Below are 26,552 nucleotides of genomic sequence, written 5' to 3'. Positions count from 1 at the left end.
GTGTGTGTGTGTGAGCCTCTATACATATGTATGTATGTGCACAAGTGGAGTAAAGTCAGCAGCTGAACAGAGGAGGAGAAGTGCATGAACTGGCGGACTTTGTTTCTCTGTAATTAACAGGAGGAGGGTCTTTAATGGTCTTGTGCTGGGAACTGACTCAGGGACATGGGAAAACTCAAATAAACACCATTTAACTCTGCAAAGTGTTTCTGGCACTGGTTCATAGTAAATTAAATGCTCCCTGCATACACACAGCTAGCTTTTGGACATGTGTGTGTACGAGTAACAGCCTGTAGCTGCTCCATATGGGCTGGTCAGCTAAAGTGTCCTTCCTCTTCCCCCAGTCATTTTTTTTATGAGGTGGAAAAAAACACCACAACTACATCTGACCTCATTGTTTGGACTCTGCTGAGGCAACGCTGCCCCCTAAACACCACCTCCTGCCCTCCGACAGACCCAGACTCATCACCTCTGTGTTTACGTACTGATGCAACTGACAATGACAGTCCACTAATTACCGCTTTGCAAAGTAATGTTATTACAGCTCTGATTTGACACCTCTGTTGGCCTTAGCCTTGGTAAAACACTGCAGCATGACCGTCTGTGTTTTGGCTGCGCCGCAGAGACTGTACGCTACAAAGTGGTTCAAATGAACAATCAAAGTGGCCCTTCGGAGTCTCTGTGACATATTGGGGGAAACAATTTTCATTTTTCCTGTAGAATAATGGTTCCCTAGAGCAGCTGGGGGATGATGCGTCAAAATATGAGTCAGAGTTTGTAAAACAACTCTCCTGTAACTTCTAAGCATTAATCAAAATGTAGAATATCACTTCTCCTAACAACACAAGTTCACTTTTCTCCCATCTTTCCAATAACCTCTGGCTCAAAAACATATTTGTCTACATTTTCCATGACACTGGACACATTCCAGCCCTGTGTTTATCTTTCTCTTTAAAATGAAAAAAAAAAAAAAATCAGCACAATAAGGAAAACAGAGCTTCGGATGCAAGACATAGCTCTGGTTTTGGGTACTTATGAAGTAATGGAGATAGAAAAAACAATAACACCACAGCCATATGGAAATCATAAGGACCTGGGATTTGTGTATATATAGCTCATGTTCATTTCAGATTGAAGTCACATGGCGCAGCTTCTCGGAAAGTGGGTTTGTAGTTTAACTTTTGCTCTAAATCTCATCTTTACCCAGCAGCAGGCGCAGAGCAGGGGTCATATGCAGTTAGGCTGAGAGGAGAGGCACTCCCTTCATGATCCAGAGCAGAGAAAAAACAGCCTATAGCGAGAGCAGATGTTGTGACAAACCTATACTGCCATTTACTTGATCATCATTCAGGTCACAGCTGCCTGTGGATTTACTTTTCCCCCAACAGGCCATCTATTATTTGTATACATATGACATATGTATACATATATATATATATATATATATATATATATACATAACCAGTGAGCTCTGAATACAATGAGCAGATTTATGATTTGACACTGGTTGGTGAACAGCAGCACATGTCGGGGAGATTATATGTAGTCTGAAAACAAATGTTTTTGCTGCCCACTGAAACAGCACTTTTTAGAAACATATGACTTTACAAGCCAACAAAATGCCCAAATTCCAGAAAGTTACCAGCTGGCCACTGGAACGCTCCGCATTCACCGCTGGAGGGTCTGTGGGTTGACCGAGCGGTTTAAGAGAAAGACAAGCACGCTGCAGCGGGACATCACTAGTCAGACTTTTGTTGGAGATCTCTTTGATTTTTCCACTTTTGTTTCTACAAGTCTTTGGGTCAACACTGAGCCATTCAAATGTCTCCTTCCACAGACAATAGGTTAAGTGGAGAGGCTAGTATACAACTGCCCTGCAACACCCTCCGTCTCTCTCACTGACACACAAACATCTTTACAACATGCTTATTGACAAACTGTGTCAACATCTGCAGAGACGAGGCTCATTTGTTTCTCTCAGCTCACAACTGTGTGCTAACATCAAGCTGTGTGTATTTCTACTTTCAGTCTTCTCTTACCTGCAGGTCCTGCAGATCCCTTGGATCCAGGAGTTCCAGATGGGCCCCTCGACCCAGAATCCCCCCGAGGCCCAGCAGGACCTGGCAGCCCTCGAGACCCTGGCTTTCCTAAGAGGAGGAAACAGTCATGAGTAATCACGGAGCCTTAACTGGTTTACATCTTAAATGGTTTTACATGGACTGACTGAGAGGCAACTGTGGTTACAATTTACCTTCTCTGCCAGGAAGCCCATCTCTCCCCTTTTCACCCTGAGGACCTGTAATGTAAACAGAGAGATGGCTTAATTGAGAGGTGCAGCTCTGTGAAAAAATCTAGGTTCACACCACCTGGAGAAGAGGTGGTATAAAACCCACTGATGATGAGGTGAAACTCTAAATTCCTTCTGAGTACTGGAGCGGAAAGATTCGTCATTACTGTGCTTATGTTATCGTTAGGACTGAATTTCAGTTCCAAAATACTAAATATCTTAATTAACTAAATAAACTTTTTGTAGTTTTTAAAGGAGCCATTCATTAATTTTGACTGCGTGGATTTCTGAAAATGATGTCTGGTTGAATAGAATAGTAGCATAAGTGAAAAAACAGCTGTATAAGGGCCGGGACACGTGGCCACATCGTAAACTGCCTGGAAAAAGCGAGGTTGGGTGCTGGGTGCCACACTTGTGCCTACTCTGTGCCAACTTTCAAGAGCGTGGAGACACACTGCGTCTGAAGGTGCTAAGCAACCATAACCAGCACCGTATCACAGCCTGCTTACCAGATATCCCGAGTCCAGAGGTGATGTTCTTTAGGTGTTGTTTTTTAAGTGTGTATTAAGATGTTGTGCATGGGACAGATCATAAAGCTCTGGGCACTAAAATTTAACTTTACCTCATTAAATGATATTTCCGAAAGAAAGGAGAGATATCTGCCGGCTGTAATAGGTTGCTCCTTGTCACGTGACATGTGGAAAGTGTGTCACTGCATTCCAAAAGCTGAACTTTGTTTATCTCAGGACGCAGCCATCGTGCCCTAAATAACAGACGCTTGGGAATGCTTGCGTGCCATGAAGGTGTTGCCATCGCTTTAAAGCGTGCCTTCTGTGTGTCTACATTTATGACAATGGATTTCAGGGCACAAAATAAGCACAGCATGTACATACACAGCATGTGTAAGGGCCCTTGAGACCTTTGTGTCTCCAGAGGTAGCTGTGTGAAGTCTGATAAAAATGCCTCAAGTGATTGCACTTGAGTCAGCGTTGGTTGGACAAGTTTGAAAATTAAAAAAATCTTAAGGTGTTGGGTTTGAAAGAAGATATATAAACAGAGCTCTGCAGCCTGCTGTTCATCTCTGCTTGAGGCTATCAGCAAAACACACGCATTTTTACAAATCTCTGACCGAACTGTCAGTGGTTGAGTTGCATTGTGGGTAATGTAGGCACCAGTTTGCGACAAACTCTTAAAGTACTGAGTGCCTATACGATAGAGAAAAGAATGAGTGAATGAGGGCGACATTTTACATCACCCTTTTTCACCGAGATTGTCTAATTTTTCTACAAATGAAAACTTCTGCCATCAGAGTCTTTGCAAGATTCTATTATCACATAAAATTCTTTGACATAGTGGTGATAACTGGGTACAACCTTTGGCTAAACACATCTTTACATAACTGATAAATTTTTTTAAAGACCTTCTGACAGTGCAGCGGGGTTAGTGAACTCTCACAGTGCTAGGCTCAATTCCAGGAGAGGAGAGAGAGACTTTCTGAAGTGTTTCCACACAGCCACAGAGCACTCAAAGTGAGCAGCGCAGACAACTGGGCTCTAACTTTTGCTAAAGGAAATGAGTGTGTGTGCAGTGGAGGAAATTGGATATGAGCAGAGGTGAGCAGGTAGAGGGCAGAATAAGAGTTGCTGCTCACTGAGAAAAGCTACAGAGAGTGATTTCTGACTCAATTATCAAAACACAAAACCCCAGACTCCACTTAGGAGAAATATGTCGCATTTTTTAACTTAAGACTCATTCATGCATGACAGCGTGATATAGTGTACCTACCTGCAGGTCCCTGCTCACCAGGAGCTCCTTGAGCGGGCACAGCCCCCATCAGTAATGAGGCCTCTGGTGCAGTTCCTCCTTTACCCTGAAGGTGGCGATGTGATATGGAGGCTGGAGCATTGAGTAATTGGACCTGGTGCAGGAAGACATTAAACAAGCGTGAGCAATTAAACTATTATGCTTGTTTAATGCATCGTATTCTTCAGTGATTCAGACACAGCGACTGAATGAGTGAAGTCCAAACCTTTGCCTCCAGCGAGCTCAGCCTGTCGGTCAGCGCTGTGATTCGACTGCAGTTGAGACAATCTAAAACACAAACACAAAAAAAGACACTTACACATGTAGTATTCCTTTGCTATTGTGTTGTACAGTCAAAGCAGAAAGTCTTACTAGAGGTTGGCTCTCCTGTGCGTGCAGGTGGCCGGCGTAGCGTGGATGGTTTCCTCACTGCCTCTTGAGCTACCAGCTGGTTCCCTGCATCTGGAACAGAAGATAAAGAGACAGACAAGTGTCACCTCTGTGCTATAATGATTTCTTGACCTTGGAAGCATAATCTTTAGATTTGGAAATTTCTATTTCCATTCATAGGGGCGGCTTTGGCAAATGCAATTTTTCCAGGGTTTTGTCCATTAAGGGTCTAGTGTGTAGGATTAAGCAGCATCAAGCAGTAAGGTTGCAGAAGTGAAACTTCTTGCGTGTGGCATGTGTGTAGAAGAACTAAGGTGAAATGTGAAAATGTGAAATTGTGAATGGCCCTTTCCAGAGCTAGTGTTTGATTTGTCTGTTCTGGGCTACTGTAGAAACAACATGGTGGACTCCTTAGAAGAGGACCTTCTCCATGACTAGACATAAATGGCTGATTCTTGGGCAACGAAAACACAACTATTCTTATTTTAAGAGATTAAAAACCAATGAAAACACAAGTTATGAATATCATTTCTGCCAGTAGATGCCCCTAAATCCTAAACACTGGACCTTTAAGATAGAAAAGCTTTAGAAGTGCAGTCTATTTAACACTGTATACAGAATGGCAATAAGAATCACAGTTCCAAATTCTCTAAAGATCTATTGTCTGTCCACCAAATTCAATAGTAATCAGTTTAAATGTTCTGTTTGTTTTTTTGCAACAGGCTGCTGACATTAGAGCTGAGAAGATCAGTCCATCAATCAAATCATTCTTACAGCAAAAACACCAAAGTTTCTCTGGGTTCAGCTACTCAAATATGAGGATTTGCTGCTTCTCTCGATTTCATATAGTTGAAAACTGAATATCTTTGGATATTGGACAGTTTGTTACACAAAACGAAATCTGAAGACAACGCCCGGGGTTCTCGTAAAATGTAATTATCACTATTTTCCTCGCTGACAGACAGACAAACATTGGTGAAACATGATGCAAATACAATATCCTAGGGATTACATTCGTACAGAAAGATTCTGCAAGATTCTGTCAAGTGCCAATGCAGAATGTAAGGTTTCACTTTATACAGAGATCTAGAAACAAGAGCATGGAAGGGATTGGGGTGTACAGCATCTGACTTTTATGAGAGACACCGAAGTTTGTGTCCCATAACAGACCTGCAATAAATGCTTGTTTTTATTTATTGTACTGTTGCCTAATCTTTGCCAGACTGAACAAAAACTTTTGTTTTTGCTCCCATTTTTCACAGGTTCAAGTTGAAGAATTTTTCATGCACGCAATAGATACATTTCTCTCAAATTTGAGGAGCAAATTTATTAAAATGCATGTAAGTGAGCACCTCTCATTTTTCAAGATCATCCATACCTTGAAAGACATCAAGATGCTGATTAAACACCATCATTGCTACACAGATGTTCCTTGGGATGGTCACAATAAATAGCCCCTCTAAAATGGGCAGTTGGTCACACAACACAATGCCACAAATGTTTTGAAGGAACGTGTCATTGGTACACTGACCGCAGGAATGTCCAGCAGAGCTGTTTCCCGTTAACTGAATGTTCATGTCACTACCATAACCCATCTACAATGTTGTTTTCGTTAATTTGGCAGTACATCCATCCAGCCTCACAACCACAGACCACATGTGGTCACACCAGCTCAGGACCTCAACATCCAGCGTCTTCACATGCAAGATCGTCTGAGACCAGTCACCTGAACAGCTGATGCAACAGCTGGTTTGCACAACCACGGAAAAACATCAGAAACAATATCAGGAAAGCTCGTCTGCATGCTCGTCATCCTCACCAGGATCTTGACCTGACAGCAGTTCATCATCGTAAACAACTTGTGCGGTTGTGAGGCTGGTTGGATGTACTCCCAAGGTCAGAGACACGACATTGGAGACGTCTCATGGTAGTGATATGAACATTAAGTTCATGGGAAACAGCTCTGGTGGTCATTTCTTCAATCAGCATACCAATGACACACTCCCTCAAAACTCACAACATCTGTGCCATTGTATTGTGTGATCAAACCGCACATTTTAAAGTGGCCTTTATTGTGACCATACCAAGGAACACCTGTGTGCAATCTTTAACTTAAACCTGTGAGAAAATTTAACAAATATAACTATGTTTTCATTTGTTTCTAATCACCTGAAAATAAGAATCACTGTGTTTTCGTCACCTTAGAATGAGACATCTGTATTTACATACTGAGCAGGTCCTCTTCAGTAGTACGCCATGTTGTTCTACAGTAGCCCAAAATAGACAGTTCAAACACTGGCTCTAGATAGGACCATTTGTGTTTTTGCATTGGCCACCATAGCTCTCCTACTGGCTTGACACAGAGGAGAAATTTCACTTGGCTGCAATCTGCAACCTCACTGCTAGCTGCCACTAAATCCTACACACTAGACGTTTAAAAGGTTGGTTGATGTTTTTTGGGGACACAGGTCCCAGCGACAGTTGCAGCAGCTGTGGAGGGCAGACAAAGGTCTGGGTAGAAAGCAATAGAAAAACAGCCTAAAGAAAAGAGACAAGAAAAAGGTCCAACTGATCCATCTTCCAAACACTCCTTAATAGGCCGCAGGTGTCCATATATGTCATTTTGTGTTTAACGTAATGTCTTCATTCCAAAGATTTAGAAGTAACACTGTGCTGTTGGTTTTGTGAAGCTGTTCTGCTGTGGAAGAAACCAAAAATCAACTCCCTGCTCTCTGTGTCTGCGGGTTTCAAGCCTCCAGGTGAGCTTCTTTCTATTGGCCAGAAAGAGCTAACAGTAAATTACCAGGGTGTAGAGAAAACATAAATGGAAATCAGCAGAGACAGTTGCAGCTTTTGTCTCTGTTACATTTCCAAGAGACAAACAGTGTGCACGCTGCGTCTTTGCCAAGCTGCTTTCCTTTCGCCTTGTTTCTTTATGGAGTATAAAATCGCAAAGCCTTGGAGAGAGGGAGTGTAAAGACAAACAATAGTTTCCTTGTGCAGAGAGAATGGGCAGCCTCGGCTCGCATTCTGTCTTGCCTTCATTTTATGAAGTGTGGGAGTTTGTGTCCCTGGGTTCTGGATGTTTTGAATGGGCAGACCTTTTGTGGAAATGTTAGACTGACTGCTTTGTCTGGCCTGGTCTGGCTCTGGTCAGCCCAGGTGCTCCTGATACAAACAAGAGGCTGGGTTCAGCACCTCATTAGCCACCAGGAAGCACGTCTTTGCCATTCAGTGGCCAGCGGCCGCGGTCAACGCCAAGTGCGATACTAAAAGAAGCCATGAAATAGCACCTGCAGCACCAAGCCGGAGCAGGAGAACGGTATTCTTCTTAAACAGCCTCATTTCTTGTAATATCACATGTCATGATCCATCTCTGTCCGCTGCAGACCCAGGAAAGGAAAATGGAGATCTTATTGTCACGAAGAAAAATAAACGTTTGGGAACTTAAGACAGGAAAGCATAACGGGTTTAGTGATTACCCAAAAAGGGGGTGTGAGAGGGCAAAGGAGGAGCATGAAAAGTACACAGAACACATGGTTTAGGGTAAATTGAGACCTCTTCAATAATTCCCCGTCCTCAATCTCTGTGCTCATGATTTCACTGTTTTGGGTTCTGGGTATTCCTCTAAGGATTACAAGAGTAGATGGATTTAAACCATGTAAGACCTTAGACTGAAATGTTATGGCATGTGCTCTAGATTGTAGAAAACTCTCCCGCATTTTTTGATAACAAAGAACATGGAGAACACACACTGTGATCTGCTCTTCACTCGTCTGCGGCGCACTTCAATCCACATGGGGACGACTGAGGAGACAAAGAGAGATTTATATGTATGTGTGTGTGTGTGTGTGTGTGTGTGTGTGTGTGTGTGTACGTGCACATGCCGGAGACGTTTTCTCTGGAGCTGGGCTCGTGTAGATGGCTGCATTCAATTACCAAAGGGGGCTCTGGATAGGAAGTCTAGCTCTCGGCCCTAACGCCACCTCTTTTCCCTCTGGAGTAAAGAATATTCAAGCGCCAAGATCCCCTCACCCACACTCCAGCTATTGTATGAAGCATTAACCCGGCTTTGGCGCAAGGACAACTGTCTCCCACACACAACTCTTACACTCTCTCTCTCTGTCTCGCAACGATAAATTTAAAATCCTGCAAGGCAAGACCCCTTTTTTCGTCTGCGACTCCAGTGAGTGTCTGTTAACTAAACTGAGAGTGCACGCAGGCTGTGTTTTGAGCCTGGAGACAGAGGATGAATCGAGCGTCATCCATTGCTCTCTTGGCCAACAATAATAACATCACAGTAAATGAATGCCCCCTGATGGACGCGGTTCATTGTATCCACTCTTTGTTCTCAGTCGGCTAATTGCCCCAGTGGGGGGGGTCAAAGAAATGTGTGAATGCATTTGACCTTTTGCCCCAGTGTTGCACTGGGCCCTGATCAGTGACTGAGTCAGAGCTCTTTACTAGAGAAATACCCCCGCAGAGAGTTCAGCAGGCAGTCCTGACATCAGCTCTATCTCTCGTTACGCTTTTCTCTCTCTGACACACACACACACACACACACACACACACAATTTAGTCATTTGTTTACAAACACTCTTTAAATAATCTTGCCCCTGCTGATGCATTAATCTCATAGGAGAAGGAGGAAGACATGAGCAAAGGTTGGCGAGAAGGTTATCTTTTCCTTCTTCATAATGAGTGTGTGTATTCAGGTGGTTACGAAGGCCTGTTTATGCTCAAGTATTTGATTATGTCCATTGCATATTGTTTATAAAGATATTTTGTAGCAGCAGGACTCTAAAAAGCAAATCAGATTTTGCAGAATAGACTGAATTTATCTAAATTAAAGTTTATCACAGAGCTCCGAGGCCATCCAAAAGTCATGCAGAGCTCTTACAGCACACAGTCTTTCTAAGTAGCCGGGGGCTAAGGTTAGACAGGCCGATGAAATTGTTTGCCGAAATCTGAGCAATAGGTCTGCCAAGCCACACATGTAGCTTTGTGGTCCTCAGATGAAACCCTCAGGGGGTTCTCTCCTTTGTTTCCTCTGCTTCACATCACTCACGGCTGGGATAAATGAAAAACACTGAAGGTGAGTAAACTGACCATCAATACTGCGCTGGCCTCTGTTCAGACTTCGTATCTTGTATCCAAACAGCGTCCAGATCCCGCTGAGACAGACTGCAGTTCACATGAGGTGTTATATGTGTCTCAAGTGTATATTGAGTTATCACTTATGATTACATTTCATTTCCCTGCTCACATTAGATTTGTTTATGGCGAAATTGCTGATAGAGGAAAAAATGTACACATTTGAAAATGAATGCGGCTTTTTGCATACTGGAGAAAACTTCAGATTAAAAAAAGGTTTGACAAAAAGTAAGACATTATTATGCAGGCAGAAAGAGAGAATGATAGCTTGCCTTGTGTTTGTGATTCAACACTAAGGGTATCATGATTACAATTCATTCATTCATTTTCCGTAACAGCTTATCCTGTTAGGGGTCGCGGGGGGGCTGGAGCCTATCCCAGCTGGCATAGGGTGAAAGGCGGGGTACACCATGGACAGGTCACCAGACTATCACAGGGCTGACACATAGAGACAGACAACCATTCATATCAATTTAGAGTCACCAATTAACCTGCATGTCTTTGGACTGTGGGAGGAACCCGGAGTGCCCGTAGAAAACCCACGCTGACACAGGAAGAACATACAAACTCTGCACAGATGGGCTTCCCCACCCAGAAGTTCAAACTCCCAATCCTGGATTCAAACCAGGAACCTTCTTACTATGAGGCAACAATGCTAACCACTGCACCACCATGCCGCCCACGATTACAATTCTAAATTGGAAATTGATTATTATGAGGTTTCAATTTAAATTATCAAAATTAAAAGCAGTATTGGTGATCCATCCCCCTGCCCCCCTACTTGCGTGCGTCCAAAGCTTTAAAAACAACATGGCGTAGTTTACTAGTAGCCTGCATCAAAAATGTAATCAAATCATGGATTTGGAGAATTGTCACATCTCCCGTCAACACCAGAGACATATGCTAAGTGTAAGCGGGGCTGTAGGAAGAAAAAGCAACATTTTCGATTTGGATTTCACAAAAGCATTAACAACCTGCTCTACTATTATATCATTATATTATCATTATGGGAGCTTTAGTCCAAAGCTATTATTATTGGCCCTTTAAAACACACTTGGAACACCAGAGTGAGAGCCAAGGGCACAGTGACCAGGACTGCAGCTGCACCTCTCGCTTTACTAACTGAGGTGTGTGTGCATGTCCTCCTGTGTACGATCACACACACACACTGGCTGTATTATTAATGGGCCAAGGTCATTCCTTCAGTGATACTCTCTCAGTGAAAATAAACCAGAGCTCTCATGCTAAGAGCCCAGTTAGCCCTGCCAACCAGAACCCTTAAACACACATCTCACACTCAGCTGCACTGACTGCCTGATCCTCAGAGCTCATCACCTACTGAGGTTTATTTGTTCTCTGCTTCTGCAGAAAGATTCAGCAGCTTGCACACAGACAGGCCTTTACGAACGAGTGAGAATTCTGTTGTCCTGTCATATGGTCTGCAGCTTATGAAGATTCGTCTGTACTGTTCCCTTCTGTCGAACTGCGCTATCTAAAAGTTTGAAGCTCCTGTAGGAAGATACAGTATAGGAGCCTGGCAGCAGCTGTGAGCACAAACATAAACACACATACACATACACACTCACAGAGCGAGCAGACACAGCAGAGTGCAAGGTCCTGATCCATCTCTGTCTGGTCAATTAGCTGAGCTCAGCGCTGCAGCATCATTAGTGACCAGGTGCTGACAGCCAGCCGCGGGAGGTGTTTATCTCTGTCTCTGCAGCACCTCAGACAGACTGAAGACTGCTGCTGCTGCTGCCTTTAGATAAAAACACGCACACACACGTACACACACACACACACACACACACACACACACACAGTACTCTTCGCAATAAAGCCAAGCTGAACAAGGTGGCCTCTCAGAACATATGTTTGCTGAGCCAGCAATTTTTTTTGTCTATTTTTTAATGCAAAAGAGACAAAGTGAGAAGCTGTGATCCTGGCATTTTTTCTGCTCTTCTTCCTCCCACATGTCACACTAAACCATTCATACACATTCATACACTGGTGACTGAGGCTAATGTACAAGGTGCCACTTGCTACCTACTTAACCATTTACACACGATCAAACACCAGTAGCCCAGTCATGGGTCATTCAGTTACAGCAGGCTGCCGTCTACCAAAGCAATCACTGTACAATAGAATAGACAATTAGAGTTTATATCACATAATTGGTGTGGAAAAAGTTGGCCAAACCAGGGGCAACCTTGTTTGCCAGTAGCTGGCTCAAATCAGTCTCAGCTGGTTTTACAGCGTAAGCAGACCCATCGGCAGCCTGCACCTCCCTGACAGCTGACAGGTCTCAGTCTGGTCATCGGGGCTTGGTGCTCTGCACAGTGCAAACCTGCATCTGAACCTGTGTTTACTGTGCTTTCCCAGGGTCACAGCTTTCTTTTATTAGGTGACTGACTCAAAGGGTGGGACACACTTCATCATTTCCTTCCTTTGGAATTGCAGCTCTACCTCCCCACCTCTCAGGCTGAGACCGGAGCAGCCCACACACTGGACAGGTTCAACTGTAATTACTGGTGAGAAGGAAGCGCGGCCATGCCATAACAATTGGTGAGATAATTGATCCCAGAGTAAAAGGTAAGCTGAGCCAGGCTGAATCCTTACCTTCGTACTGTGTGTTTATGTTGAAAACAAGTGCACCGAGGCAGCCGGTCTACATCTGCTCCGGTTTACAAGTCTAGGTGAGGTGTTGCAAAGACCTGCTGCAAATGAAACCGAGCTATAGCCTCCAGGACCCTGAGGTGAGAGTGTGCAGGGTCAGAGAGGCTCTCACCTCGTGCACACACATCTCACCTCATCAATCAGCACAGACACTTCAGCCAAAGCAGCATAGGGCAGCACACACTCACCACACCCTCCACAGAGCTGGACCTCCATCAGCCACTTCCCAGGGTAAAAATAATTAATCACATTTAGTCTGGTTGCTGCCCCAGAGGAAAGTAATCATGCAGTTTTTGGAATTGTGTTACAGTCAGTACGTTTACTTTTATTTAATTTTTTTATTGAATGACTACATTTCAAAAGGAAATGCATCCTTTTATTGAGTATGAATATTGTCAGCTTTATGATTTTACTTTGGGCCTTTTATAGTTAATGAAACTACTTTAACTAAACAAAATGTATCTGCACTGTAAACTATATCATATTTTTAAAATTACCTGCACTGTCATAAATAACACACAGCAAATAACTTTGAATTAGTGACAGATTTTTGAGATTCAAGATGCAAGATTCAAAGCCTTGTCATTAGAGCTGCAACAATTAATCGATTCAAGTACTCTGATGATCAGTTTGAGTCATTTTTCAAGAAAAAATACGTCATTTTGGGCTTTGGGAAACACTGATCAACATTTTTTTCCAACCTCTGACATTTTATAGACCAAAGAACAAATTGAATTATCAAGAAAATAATTGACCAACTGACAAAGAAACTAATCGTTAGTTGCAGCCCTAATTGCCAAATGCACAGAGAATAAGTTACACTGCATTGCAAAATTCTTTGTTTGCTGTTTTTCTAAATGACTCATGCAGAAAAAAGTACCTAAAATCTTAAAATAATAGTCTGCTGTACTGAAGTGCAAAGTCAAAAAGTCAATTTGTACAGTTGCAACAGGTATGTGCAAAACCACTGTGCAAATCTCTACTACTCTGGCTTTGACTCAGAGTTAGGTTTGGGCCGGGCCAATTGTAATTTCTCAACATTCCCCCGAGCTCGGGTCGGGTTTGTTCCAATTTCCCTGTGTTTTTTTTTTTTTTTTTTGTAAATGAAGACCGTAGTACTCTGTGTAATGTCATGACTAATGTATGGGCTGTGTTGCATCAACCCATCCTGAAATCCATCTCTCATTAATAAGGAGTAATGTTATTAATGCTCTCTGTTTATTATATATGGCATATTATAGTTTTTGGGCTGTGCTGAACATATGAGAAGGTGCATGTTGGAGCTGGTGTCACAAATGAGATCATGTAAAAATGTTTGTTATTGCACTGAAAAGAATTTAGTAAATTTTAGCTTGTGATAAATGTTTTTAAATTTGATTTCTTTTACATTTGTAATGCCGATTTTTAATCGGGCCTGGGCCCAAAACTGCTGGAGTGGTTTGGGTTTGGGCCTGGCCTGTTTTTTTGGGCCTAGTAATAGCTCTACAATAAGTAACTGCATTTCCACCCCAACAAGGACAGTGTTGTAACTCAGAGCTTTCTGAAACTAACAGTAAGGTCTGTCATCAGATGCCTACATCACTTCACTGTGGTCTTTAAAAAGCATATGTGTACAGATATTTCTACCATTTCCAGGTATGTTGCACAAACACACAGACACGAAAAGACATAAATGCTGCAGAGGCCGGTTCAGGGTGACAAGCAGGGCTGTTTCACTAATCTTCTTCAGTTTGGCTCTGCCGATTCTCACATCAGTCCTTTCAGCTCTTCCAGCCCATCCAGATGTGCTCGCACACACAGCCTCTAATCTTTCACAGGAAGGAGGAGGGTCTCGTGCCTCTCTTCCCGCCTCTCTGTCCCAGACAGGGCTGTCTTTACCTCACCTTCCCTCTCACTCACTCTCTCTGTCTCTCTCACTCTCTCTGTTTTTCCAGCACATGCCTGTAGTGATGCTGATGGGGGCTGCATCTCAGTCCGACCGCCCCTCCCACCCCCTCCACACACAGCAGGCGGTGGTGTGTAATTACAGCGCAGCGCCAGGCTGAATGGTCTGACTGGTGGGGTGACTGCTGTCTGCTGACACAGGTGTTTGTCCGGCCTAAAGATATGTGCTCCCATTGGCATTTCGGGACAAGAGACTGGCCTCACTGGGCACAGACAGCTGCGGGGAAGACCTCTCTGCACAGGATGCAGCACTCACCTTCCACAACCCTCCTCCCTCCTGTCAGGCTTCCTGCTCATTGTATTTTCCAGAAGGTTTCATCATAACAGACCCACAACTATCTTCCCTACAGAAGTTTGGTCCAGACTGTCGAGAATACCTACAAGGCACTCGTACATACTAATTACAGGATAATTGAGCTTTGTTTCACAATCACTCACCACCTCTGCCTCTAATTACTAAGCACAGCAGACCTGCCTCCACTGTTTGTTAACCACTTGTTTTGGGGTGTCGGAGTGTGGTGGTGTCCGCACCAGCGGGAGAGGCAGTTTGTGTTCAAAGAGACAGAGAGTCACAAAACAAAATCTGCTGTTTACACAAACTTGAAAGAAAGAAAAAACCCAAGAATTTTAAGTTAATTTAAAAATGGAATAAATCTAATTTGCTGTTGTCCCAGTAAGTATCCAAAAACAAAAACCTTGAGCATATGGCAAAATGGAAACAATTTTTTTTCGGTGCCAATGAAAGCAAACAATGCTGTGGTCTGTGTAAAGTGGCTAAAATCAGCGGTGGGCACATCTGTCAAAATGCAACTTGCTGATTTGAGACAGTATGTGGCCGGGGCAGGCTGCACTACGAATCCACCCAACACTCTTTATACATTTCCTCTACTTGAAAGCAGCAGATGTCTAATAAAAGCGTGCGGCGAGGGCTGACGATCCAGCTCACACCCTTCACTTTTATTAACAGAGACACAATAACACAGAAGCCCCGATGGAACCGGGCTCCTCCCTCGTGACCCTGGTTGACCCATATAAAAGCTGCTTTGTAAACTTTTCCTTGGCGACACACTCTCTTTCAGTGACCTCGGTTGGCATCTTACCTAGTGATGTGCAACCCTTTCCCCCCTGTCTCTCCTGTGGTCACCAAGGAAACCTGCGAAAACAGGACTAAGGGAGCTGCCGACCAGGACCGACTGAATGAAACCACACACTCCTCTGCTGTTGCTTTAGTGTGGCAGGGAGGGGTCCGTCTTGTCTGTGACCTCTCTATATAAAACACTCCCTACACGCCGCAGTAATTAAACCCCACTCCTCTCAGCCAAAACACTGCCGCAAGTGGCCGACAAACAAAAGCTCTAAAAACAACCAGGACCAGAATTAGACCTCCTCACACCCACACACATGCATGTACTATAACACGTTAACTCCAAGTTATTGCTTTTGACTTGCATGCTGCACTAAGCTGTTGAACAGTGTGTACTTTATAAGCTTCTGGGACTAAAATAAGTAAACCTCATCAACATTATATAAAGCTGGCTTCCCCTTAAAGGATAATTCAAGTTTATTACGACTCTTTCAGTCCGATGGGGCAAAAAACACAAGCAGAGAAGTTGTAAAGATGCCAACAGTTAAGCCAGATTATCTAACCTACTTTATTTAAGGGTAAAAACCAAAGGAGTGCACCAAGATGTCAGTATAAATCTGAGGAGTTCACAGCTGGTTAAGATTTTTTCCATTCGCCGTAACTTTCCCCTTCCAAATAGGACTGGCTAACCTTTTTGTTTGCTTAAAAATATATGACTGCTCATTCTTCTCCTCTCATTAAGCTATTAACGTACCATTCCTATTACCAATAGGAGGGATGGACAAATCTATGTAAATCAAACATCTGTTTACAAACTCTCTCTACAACTCATGCAGTATAATCCAAGTCTCATTTATCCAGTTGGATGCTCAGTGCTTCCCAAACAGACGGCCCTTTCCAACAGGGAACTTAACAGAAAGTAATGCTTAAACTATGCTCTCTTCAAACCAGACTCCATTAACAAAAATAGTAATTTCACCTCCTTGAACATGGGAGCTGCTGGTCTACCACTGCCTCAATCAGTTTGTGTTATTGTGTGACTTTAGTGTTTTTAAGGGTTAGTTACACCAAAGTCACACAATAACACAAACAAACTAACTGATCGAGGCAGTGGTGGAACAGCCGCTCTTGTGTTCAGCAAGGTAAAATTACTGTCAATGGAATCTGGCTTTGAAGAGAGCATCAATACATTTCTCTTAAACTTCAGTTTTAAATGGTAAGATTTAGTGAAAATGCACGTGTTTGGAAAGTACTGAGCGTATGACTGGATTAATGTGTCTCCAAAACACATGCCTTTTCACAAAAACCTTGCCATTTAAAACTGAACTGAAAGTGATGCTCTCTTTGAGGCCAGACCTCAGTGAAAAACACAGTAATTTTACCTCACTGAACACGGAAGCGGCTGGTCTACCGCTGCCTTGTTTGTTTGTGTTATTGTGTGACTTTAGTGAATCCGAACTAACCCTTTCAAAAAAGTCACACAATAACACAAACAAACTAACTGATTGAGGCAAGTTTCACTTTCAGTTTCCCATCGGAAAAGGAAATCTGTTTGGGACGTACTGAGCATATGACTGGATGAAAAGGACTCAGTTTATACTGCACATTGTTGTAGTTTTGCTTTTGTTAAACGTAGTCCCCTTTACTTCATTCATTAAGAATTTTCTCCACTTTTTTTAATCTTGATTCACCATGAAGGCATGCGAGAAAAACAAAGTTCTCTGCATGAATTAAACGTAACACAATATGAGTAACTGATAGAAATTGTCATTTAAGTGGGTGAGATATTCCTTTAAGACAGCAAACAAGCCAACCTCTAAAATCTAAAGTGTTGCAGCATTACTGGGGCTTAGTAACTGTAATGTATTTGTTGAATTTCAAATTGTAATTTCTTTATCGATACTAAAAGAGGATCAAAAATACTTAAAACAATAGGTAGCAGAGACTATGCAATAAAAATAAGTTGACTGAACCCACTGCAATAACAACAGCAGTGGATAAGGAGAGATTACACATTGCTGCTCTCTGCAAAAACACACTGCTGAATTCCTGGCCAGCAGACCCTTTACTCTGACCCTGTCCATTACCATACAGAGGTTGACAAGCGCTCTAGCACTCTGCCCACATCTGCAGCCAAGCAGAGCGCAGGCCAATCCACAAGCCTTCAGCTAAACATCCTGCCCCATGTCCTCTGCTATACACACTCAGCGCTGGGTGAGTAAATCTCAAGTGTTTGAAGGACACGTCCAGTCAAACACACAGTTTATTTGTCCAAGGTTGGTCTGAATGCTCACTTATTACGGCTTAGAGTCTTGTTGCCACACCAGCCAAGTGCAATTTCCCCGCTGTGGTATGATTTGTGTGTGAGCACACATGAGAACAAGTCTTGTTAAGAAGAAGGTTTCAATAACCTATATTTTTCCTTAACCACCCATGTAAACAATAAAAACAATCGAGTCCCCTCTGACAACCGTGCAGCAGGATCCATGACAACCAAACACAAAAAGCTCCAGTTGAACACAATGACTGTGTGATAGTGACTGCACTCGTCCATCCAGAGCCAAGACGTGATTGCCAGATTGTAGTCATTCCAACTCCCTTTAGGACGATATTCTGCTTCAATAGCAAACCATAAACGTGCCTCGCTCTGCAGGGATATAGACGAACTGAGAGCAGCAGACATGTGTGGTAAGAAGTAGGCCAAATCTTTCTTCACTATTGTTTCAATTTTCCTCATGATTCAGCTTCTCTCACAGAGCATTGTCCATTTCCTTCACCATAACAAATCATTTGATTTGTCAGTTTCCTTTGGGACATCTCATATAACACCCTAATCTCCATTTTCCCTTCATAAGTTTGGATCATTTTACTGTAGAGGTATTCGGCCCCGCTCAGAGGTTTGTCAGGGTGAAAAATGTTAGATGTAACATGCTGAAATAGCTTAAGACCACTGTTTCAACACATACTCCTAAAGTGGGACAGAGGCAGAGGAGTCGGTGAGAAGAAATTTTATTTGCAACATCGTATCATCAGATATTCCCCTCGTCATTGTAAATACACATGACTGCCAGTATAAACAGTCTGTAGGAACATTAACTGTTGAATAAAAACCCCTCTATCTGAGTTTCAAGAATGACCCGTTTATTGTCACTTTAACTGGTGTTAAATTGAAGGGATTGTGACGTGTGAAACGATGGACTATAATGGGATTTGAAACGGTTCCAGACACTTGATGGGGAAATAAAATTCTCTCTGCTGAACCACAGAACCCTTTAATGCTAGAAAAAACCATGAAACCCACCAGAATGTAAGGCCTCAGTCAGGTGGCAACCTCTGGGGCTGTAAAATGAAGCCAATGCCGAGTGCCAAAAACTGCAGTTCTTCAAATGGCCACTTGAGGCTGGCTCCCAAGCAAATCAATCCCCATAGACCCCCCATGTTAAAATGCCAGATTTAACAGAAGAAATAAACATGTTTACAGCCTGGTACACAAACAGTATTGGTCTCTATAGCTAATTTGCCCCTTCATGACAACTGTACAGGGGGTGACTTTTTATATAACTCAGTGACAGGCTGTTTGGGAGGCACTGCTGCAGTCTATGAGTCAGATCTACCCCTCGCTCATCCACAGCTGCAACGAGTTCACAATTTGGAGTCCAAAAACCAGCGGGTGACATCACAGTGTCTATGCCCATTATTCTTGTACAATCCATGGCCTCAGTATGCTTTAAACAAGGGGTTCAGTGCTTGTTGGATCACAGTGTCCTAAACCTTCACCTTCACACCTATGCTACAAATATCAACACTTAAAGGACCCCTGTGCAGTTTCTGACCACCAGAAGTTCTATGGACAAAGTTTTTAAGGGTGGGCCCCTGTTTTGTTTGTATTTCATGAACACAGACAAGGACGCACATTCATGTTTGTAATTGGGAGACGTTATACATTATTCCTGCACAAGTTTTCTCACTATTCCACAGATCGACACCAGTTAACACCAGTAATGCGCAATGAAACATAGTAATGTTTAGGAAAGAAGAAGACTGCTGGTTAGCAAAACTATGTAAACCATGCTGGTTTCAAAATGTTTAAAAAATCTGCCTTCAGATGTTTTAAATTATGAGGAGGGAAATACATTCAACAGGTTGTTAGACCATAAAGATAAATACAATATGTTTTAGTGAGAAAAAGTGAATGCATATATTATTTTATCTACAAGAAAACTCGCACACCTGTAAAGGAAAATCATACTATGCAGGATTTTCCTAAAAAACAATAGACTTGTACAAAAGTAATTCCTCTCAATTATCACGAGAGGTATGTGGCAGTGCACTTATCTGCAGAGACTCTGCCTGTATTTTCTTATTGTCTTCTTATGTGCCATGTGTGCACAGGTGAGTTCGGGACTTTATAAAAAGGTAGCAACCAGGCGCCAGAATGTAAGCAGCACGCATACAAGAGGGAGCTACGAAAAATCTTGGACACAGTGCTGCAAAAACTCAAGTATAGCAAACAAGAGTGACTTTAGGGTTTGCTTTCATTTTCACTGTTGTTGAAAATACTGTTTACAAACAATAACCAACAATTCCTGCATGGTATACCTTTAATGCAGCATTGGTGACTAGTTTGTTTAAAGCACACTGAGCCCTTTATGGTTCACGGGTCGCTGAATGTATCAGGACACAGACACTGTTCCATATCTGCACACTGAGTATTCAGGGCTCATAATGGGTTCCCCTGACAGCTAGATACGTTCATGCATGAAAGGGAAGCAGACATGGAAGTCTGGCTGATAAAAGTACAGCCGGCCGTGTGTGTGCGTGCGTGTGTCCGACATACTGCATGTTTGAAGAAGTCCTTTGTTGTGGACCCTGGCTGAGTCACATACAGTCTATTACTGTAGACATACGCCTGACTCAACAGCAGGGTCTCAAAGCCCCTGATTTAGACGGCTCATATTCTCTTCTCAAAAAAAAAAAAAAAAAAACCTTTACTGAGAGACCACTCAGAAAACCACAGGAAGGAGCAGCTACCGAGAACACTCAGGTAAGAGAGCTGAAGAAATCATAAATCAGACAAACATCTCTTCCATTAGATCACATGAAAGCCACCCGCTGATGCTGCACTACATACAAACAGTCACATATGGGTAAGCTCTCAAAGCAGTGGCAACGAGCCAGGATCAACATCAATCCCTCCGCACTCCAGGTTCAGCGTAAGATTGATGAGTCTGCTGCATACTGCTGCCTCATTGTCTTCACCATCAACTTAACGCCAAATCTGAGCATCACTCTTTACGTCATTATACATTTCTGTGCAACTGTGCACCTGTTAAAACACACACACTCACACACACACACACACACACACACCGGACTGACCACAACACTGTGCATGTGTGTGACATGAGTCTGAGTAACACAGTCATCCACCTGATACTACTGCATCCACTCCCTTAGTGTGCTGACAGACGGGGGCCCCCACACTTCTCGTAGACACACATAATCCTGCTGCTGCAGAAAATGAAACTATAATTAAAGGCAGCAGGTTTCGCGTTTCCACTTCTCAGCTTTCTCCTTCGAGGATCAGGAAAATCTGTTCGGAGGAGTGTCGGTGTGATCAAGCCGGATGGTGATCGGCTGCTGTTGATTTCTGGGTTACAGATGTTTATAAAACTGCTTCAGGTTCCAGACTGACAAATGAACAGACAGTTATTTCATTACTGAGGAAACGAGGATTAACTTCAGACATAACGAGAACTAGCCAAGATCTCCGTAATGTCTTTGTTCCGCCTTATTAAGTGTTTGGCTTGTATTGTGAGTGTTTGAAACAGGGCTGGGTTATAATTCAATAACGCTCTCATTTAGCGGTTTTCAGTGGACTCGTCATTTTATAAAATTTGCTGCCTTAATCTACGATTCTCAGTTATACAATAACAAATGAGCAATTGAAGGTTTTGTTTCACCTGTTTTGTCTACCGTAATGAAACAGCAGAATCATCATAAACTTGATAATTTTATGTGGGTTTAAGCACGCATTTGCCCTAATGTGAGAGAATTGTGATATCGTGAAAAATGAGAGGAAAAAAGTATCATTGTAAAGTGTTACTGTTTGTATATCGACATCGGAAAAACAGTCTTATTAAAGGAATACTTTGCCCCCCACATGAACATTTGTTTCTCAATCACTCACCCTGTGTTACACTGAATTCTGGCAAAAACGTTGTTTTCCTAAAATGCCTCCACGATGAAGACATTCTTCATGGATTATAGTCATAGGGGTCCATGATTAACAACAGCAAAACTATATCAAAACATCAGTTTACAAACTGGCATGCAAGTTGTGCATTATAATCCAATTCTCATCCATCCAGTCGTATGCTCATTGCTTCACAGACACATGCTTTCGCTTAAAAATGACTAATTTGAACACTTCCACAAACACAGTGCAGGGGTGCTACTCGTCACTCGTACTGTTTTAACAAAAATGCACGTGTTTGGGAAGTGCTGAGCATATGACTGAATAAATGAGACTTGGATTATACTGCATGAGTTGTTTGAGAGTTCGTACATGGATGTTTTGATGTAGTTTTGCTGTTGTTGAACACGGCCCACTTTTACTCCAGTTCAAGAATTTTTGAATTCTTCATTCATCATGGAAGCATGCGAGACAAAGTTTTCTTCACAGATTCAGTGTCACATGAGATGAGCAAATGGTCATTTGGGAGATGAAGTATCCCTTTAACATCACATATATTAACTTTTTTTGTATTGTACTGGAAGCGACTTTCACTTGACATGCTTTTTTTTTCTTTTGGACCAGTGCACCCTCAGCCTTGGCACAGATATTTTGGCCTCTTTGGAGCTCCTGCTGCTTTAAAAACTCACATAAGCCTAAAGTATCAGCGAGCTGATTGCCAAACCTCTTTAATATGCAGCTAATTAGCATTCAACCTAATATGACCTGGCTTTCTGGCAGTGTCGGCAAAGTCCTCTTGAGGTTTTTAGATTATTTTGTCTAACCCCTGTATGCACGCCTGCAGAATTTGCATACATGTATATATGCACGCACACACACCACAAACCCACACGTATATACTCACACAGAGTGAGTGGAGTAAATGACTGTGTGAAGCTGAGCTCCTCTCAGTCTAATCCCTGGGTGAATGGTGTGCTGTGTGCCAGGCATTCCTCTGTGTCTTTCTAAGGCTTTTTGGGGATTAGACCCCACTTACTTCCAGGGGCCGCAGGGTGGGATCAAAGCTGATTGGGCTTTTTGGGTTCAGGGTGATAGCGTGTGTGGAACAGTGAGCCTCTGCTCAGGTAGACTCACTGGTGAGGCACCAGAGAACACGACACCACAGCCGAGACGTGAGACGGCGACACAGGTCGCACACACCTGGTGGGGGTCAAACCTGCGCTAATCCAGCACAGCGCTAACCGGCACTGTGCTGATTGATGGCTGGCCTGCAGGAGGTAAGGCTTTAACTCCGGCAATAATCCAGGTATGCCGGAGCTTGGCTCGTTGAGGTTACACAAACACAAATCACAAACGAGGGAGATTTTAATCACGACTCTCTTCTGTCATGCGTACAGTTTACACAGCATGAGAAGCCTTTTGCGATGAAGACAACATGCATGACAGACTATGTAACAATCTGGACCTCATTCCCCTGATCATTCACACTGCACCGCAGGCTTAACACCGGCTAAACTTACATCCAGCTAAACAGAAGACAGACAAAACAAACATGATGACTGATATGTAGTGACCTCAGAGCACCTCAAAAGATCCATACAGCATCTGACCTTTACCCCGGCAGAAATAAAAACAGGTTTTATTTAATCCGCTAAGAACAACACAGAGGAAGTGAAGGAAGTCTTCATCATGACACCACAGTGTGTAAAATATTTGAATTACCAAAACAGCCCATAGGAAGACAAATACACAGAGATGGCAAAGAGCCCTAGTCCTCTGTCGGAGATACAACAGCAGGATTAACAAGGCTAACATAACGAGAACATCTGCACACACTGAAAATAAACTGAGTATATCCTAAAATATACTCAGACATTAACAGGAAGTCTGTGTGTGTGTGCACGTGCAATATTCAGGGAGAAAAGCCACACAAGAGCATCAAGAGCAGACACGCAGTGCGTGCGGTGGATGACACTAATTACTGGATGTAGGAATTTCAAAGGCTAATCCATGTAGAGTCAGAGCTATCTGTCACATCTCTATCCTGACGACAAACACTTACATAGTGCATGTTTTGGAAACTCCCTCGGAAATAAACAAAATGACCTTCAGAGGATTTCAGCACCCTGCAGATAAGCATAATCATGACAGGCATGGTTTGGCAAACAGAAAACAAAGTTGATTGTGTTTGCACACAACTTAAGATGAAGTAAGACTTCTCTGCTCTTCGTTGCTTAGAGATGGGAGATTATTACTCATAGAGGCCCGTTGTGTTTCTCGTGTTCCCTCTGCACAAGGGTCTTTTTGCATCTACATGCTGTATCTCTGCTCTGTCTGGAGTAGCACCAAACCCCCCCACACACACCCACCCAGCGATGACACCTCAGGTCTGGGCAGTGTTACTCCAACATGTGGTTCTGTCTCATGTCTGTTTCCTCTGACAGATGGAAACCCTCAAGCATGTAGGGGTTTGTTTGTGTTTTGCACCATTGGAGATAAGTATGCATACTCTCTGTGCTCTACAAAGAGATGATAAGTTAAAGAGGGGCAGCGCAGAGCTGAGAAGTGCAGAGGACAAAAATACAGACACGGGGGACAGCGGGTGTTTTTCTACAACAGAGACTACAGATCGGGGTCCTGGGATGTTTGGCCATGTGAGCCAAAGAAAAGAAAAGACAAAAGAAGAAAAGAAGAAAGGAAAAGAAAAGAAAAAAGAAAAGACAGGGCCATTTGATGTCACACCTGTGTGCATGAATTTTGCTGAGTAGAAATTTCGAAACAACGTAACCTGCTTCTGAGGTGTATGCAAAAGCAAAATACTCTGAAGAGGTTTGAAAACCCTGTTTCCTTCATCAGGGTTTACATTTAAACAAGTATTTTACAGCTGGAAAGATAGCCTTTGACAAACCTGGGCTGTCAGTGTAGTAGAAGGCAACAGACACTTTTGAAATTGGTGCTACACGACCAAGGAAGATAGAGGAGAAAGAGGCTTTGCTTAAGATATAGAAATCCTACACCTATCAGAATCCGCTGTGCCGCACCTTACCAATAAACCCTCCAGCTGGTGGGAGATATTATGTGAGTTGTTCCTCTGAGGAACAACAAAAACGCTGGTAACAAACACTCTTGTTTTACAGTTAAACAGTAAGTTAAAATATGTTTCTGAAAACATTCTGGGCCAGAAATAAGTAACGCAGTAACAGAGTCTTGGTTCATATTTAATCAGCATCAGCTTAGTTTTAACATTTGATCTATGTTCTTGTCACCCCTGTTTTTCACATTACAGGAAACAGTACGGTGCCCACTAACGTGTACTAAAACATGTTTCTGAAAATATTTCAGGTGAAAAGAGACATACAGAATTTTGGTTTATATTGTTAGCACTGCTTAATTTTATGGTTTGGTCTGAGTCTGAGAGAGAGAGGGAGGGTTCTTTCTCTCAATCCGCTTCTATACTATTTGTGTCTGTGGTGGTGATGGGCATTTAAAAATGTGGAAGTACGGGGCGTCTGGTGGCTTAGTGGGTAGAGCAGGCATCCCATATACGAAGGCAATGTCCTTGCCACAGTGGCCGCAGGTTCAATTCCACTTGCTGCCTGTCATCTGCTGCACCCCCCACCCAGCCAGCAAACATCCATTGCATGACAATGGGAGATGACAAGGGGGAGTCACTGGTGAGATCAAGGTATGTTTACCACAGTTCATTTAGACATATTACCCACGAAGCAGGGTGAAATTTGGCAAACTAACCCTTTAAAATGGAAGAGTATGAAAGAAAGACTACAGAAAGTAAATATTAATTTCTAGATATTTAGTCCATAAACATGAGAAGTGCATAAATCAGGAGGTATCCAAGCTGGTGTGGAGAAGGTATTCTCCTCATACAATGAAAACACTGTAAAAAGTTTTTAATTTACTCACTGAAAGCTAAAAGTTTATATGCTTCAGATGTTGCTGGACTTTTTTTTTTTTTTTTTAAATACAAGCACTGCTGCTGTTTTGTTGTTTAAAAGTTCAATATGAATAAAATAGTTTAATTGTCATATACTGCGTATTAAGAAAAAACATTATACAGTCTGGGTTTCTTCAAACCACCATCTACAAGATCTCACACCAGCCATAATAAAAAGGGGCTGTTACCAAAATCCTACCATGAAATATGTACAGCGAGTACAGATGATGTAAAGATTAGTTTTAGGGGAAAGAAATGAGCAAAAAAATTAAAATCAACAGTGTTGTACTTTAGAGTATTTTATGCTTCAAAGACAGATTTATTAGCTGTAACTGTACACGTTGTAGAGCAGATGTAGGGATTTAGGTTTTTTCATTTTTTTGGCTCAGACACACCAACGGGGGCCTCTGGATGATTCAGTCTAGGAAAGCTCACAGTGATGTACTCTTCCTCCTTCAGTGCTATTTTATGTCCAACTCTTTCTCTCCATTGTCTCACTTTGCCAGGCGCAGAGATGCTGCTAGGTGATGGAGTGCTTTGGTGTTAATCTGACATCCATTCTGCGTCGCTCTCAGGCTAAAGACTGTGGTCTCCCACAGTTCGCAAGCGCACTGCGATTTACTGCCTCTGCTACAGATCACTCAGAGAGAGAAATGAGAGAAGTGCTGGGGTAAAATGAAAAAGGAGTGACGATAAGAGAGGGGAAGAAAAAAGGAGATAGAGGGAGGGAGATGGGATGCATCTATTCACAGTGTTTTCACACAGCAGAATGAGGGTCTTATCTCTGAAAAGCACTTAAACACAACATGCCCACGGACAGAGCTGACTGTGTGAAGACATGCACACGAGGATGAAAGCTCACACATACAGAGGAGAGGCTCGATGCAGGGGAGTGAGAGTAGATTACAGGATCAGAGGAAGCACACATCAAAACGAGGCAGAATCATCGCTGCCTTTACAGTGGAGAGAAACAACAGGCCAAACGAGAGGAGCGAACAATGCCGAGCCATCCATCATGTCACTCCTGTCAGCTAATAAAACAGACTGTGTGATCACAGTTTCAGGT

General features: G+C 42.8%; 1 protein-coding gene across 2 annotated transcripts in view; it reads right to left on the bottom strand.

The window, feature by feature from the left end:
* emid1 (EMI domain containing 1) overlaps positions 1 to 26,552 on the bottom strand; it is a 70,283-nt gene that overhangs the window by 14,144 nt on the left and 29,587 nt on the right. For both annotated transcript variants that reach the window (XM_050050056.1, XM_050050057.1), the window contains exons 4-8: positions 4,463 to 4,552; positions 4,317 to 4,378; positions 4,073 to 4,205; positions 2,252 to 2,296; positions 2,040 to 2,147 (exon numbers count right to left, since the gene is read on the bottom strand). In XM_050050056.1, coding sequence (XP_049906013.1) covers positions 2,040 to 2,147; positions 2,252 to 2,296; positions 4,073 to 4,205; positions 4,317 to 4,378; positions 4,463 to 4,552 — 438 coding nt within the window. The remainder of the gene's footprint in view (positions 1 to 2,039; positions 2,148 to 2,251; positions 2,297 to 4,072; positions 4,206 to 4,316; positions 4,379 to 4,462; positions 4,553 to 26,552) is intronic.

Source organism: Epinephelus moara, chromosome 8 (genome assembly GCF_006386435.1).
Source record: "Epinephelus moara isolate mb chromosome 8, YSFRI_EMoa_1.0, whole genome shotgun sequence".
NCBI lineage: Eukaryota > Metazoa > Chordata > Actinopteri > Perciformes > Serranidae > Epinephelus > Epinephelus moara.
This window is presented reverse-complemented; position numbering and strand designations above follow the sequence as displayed.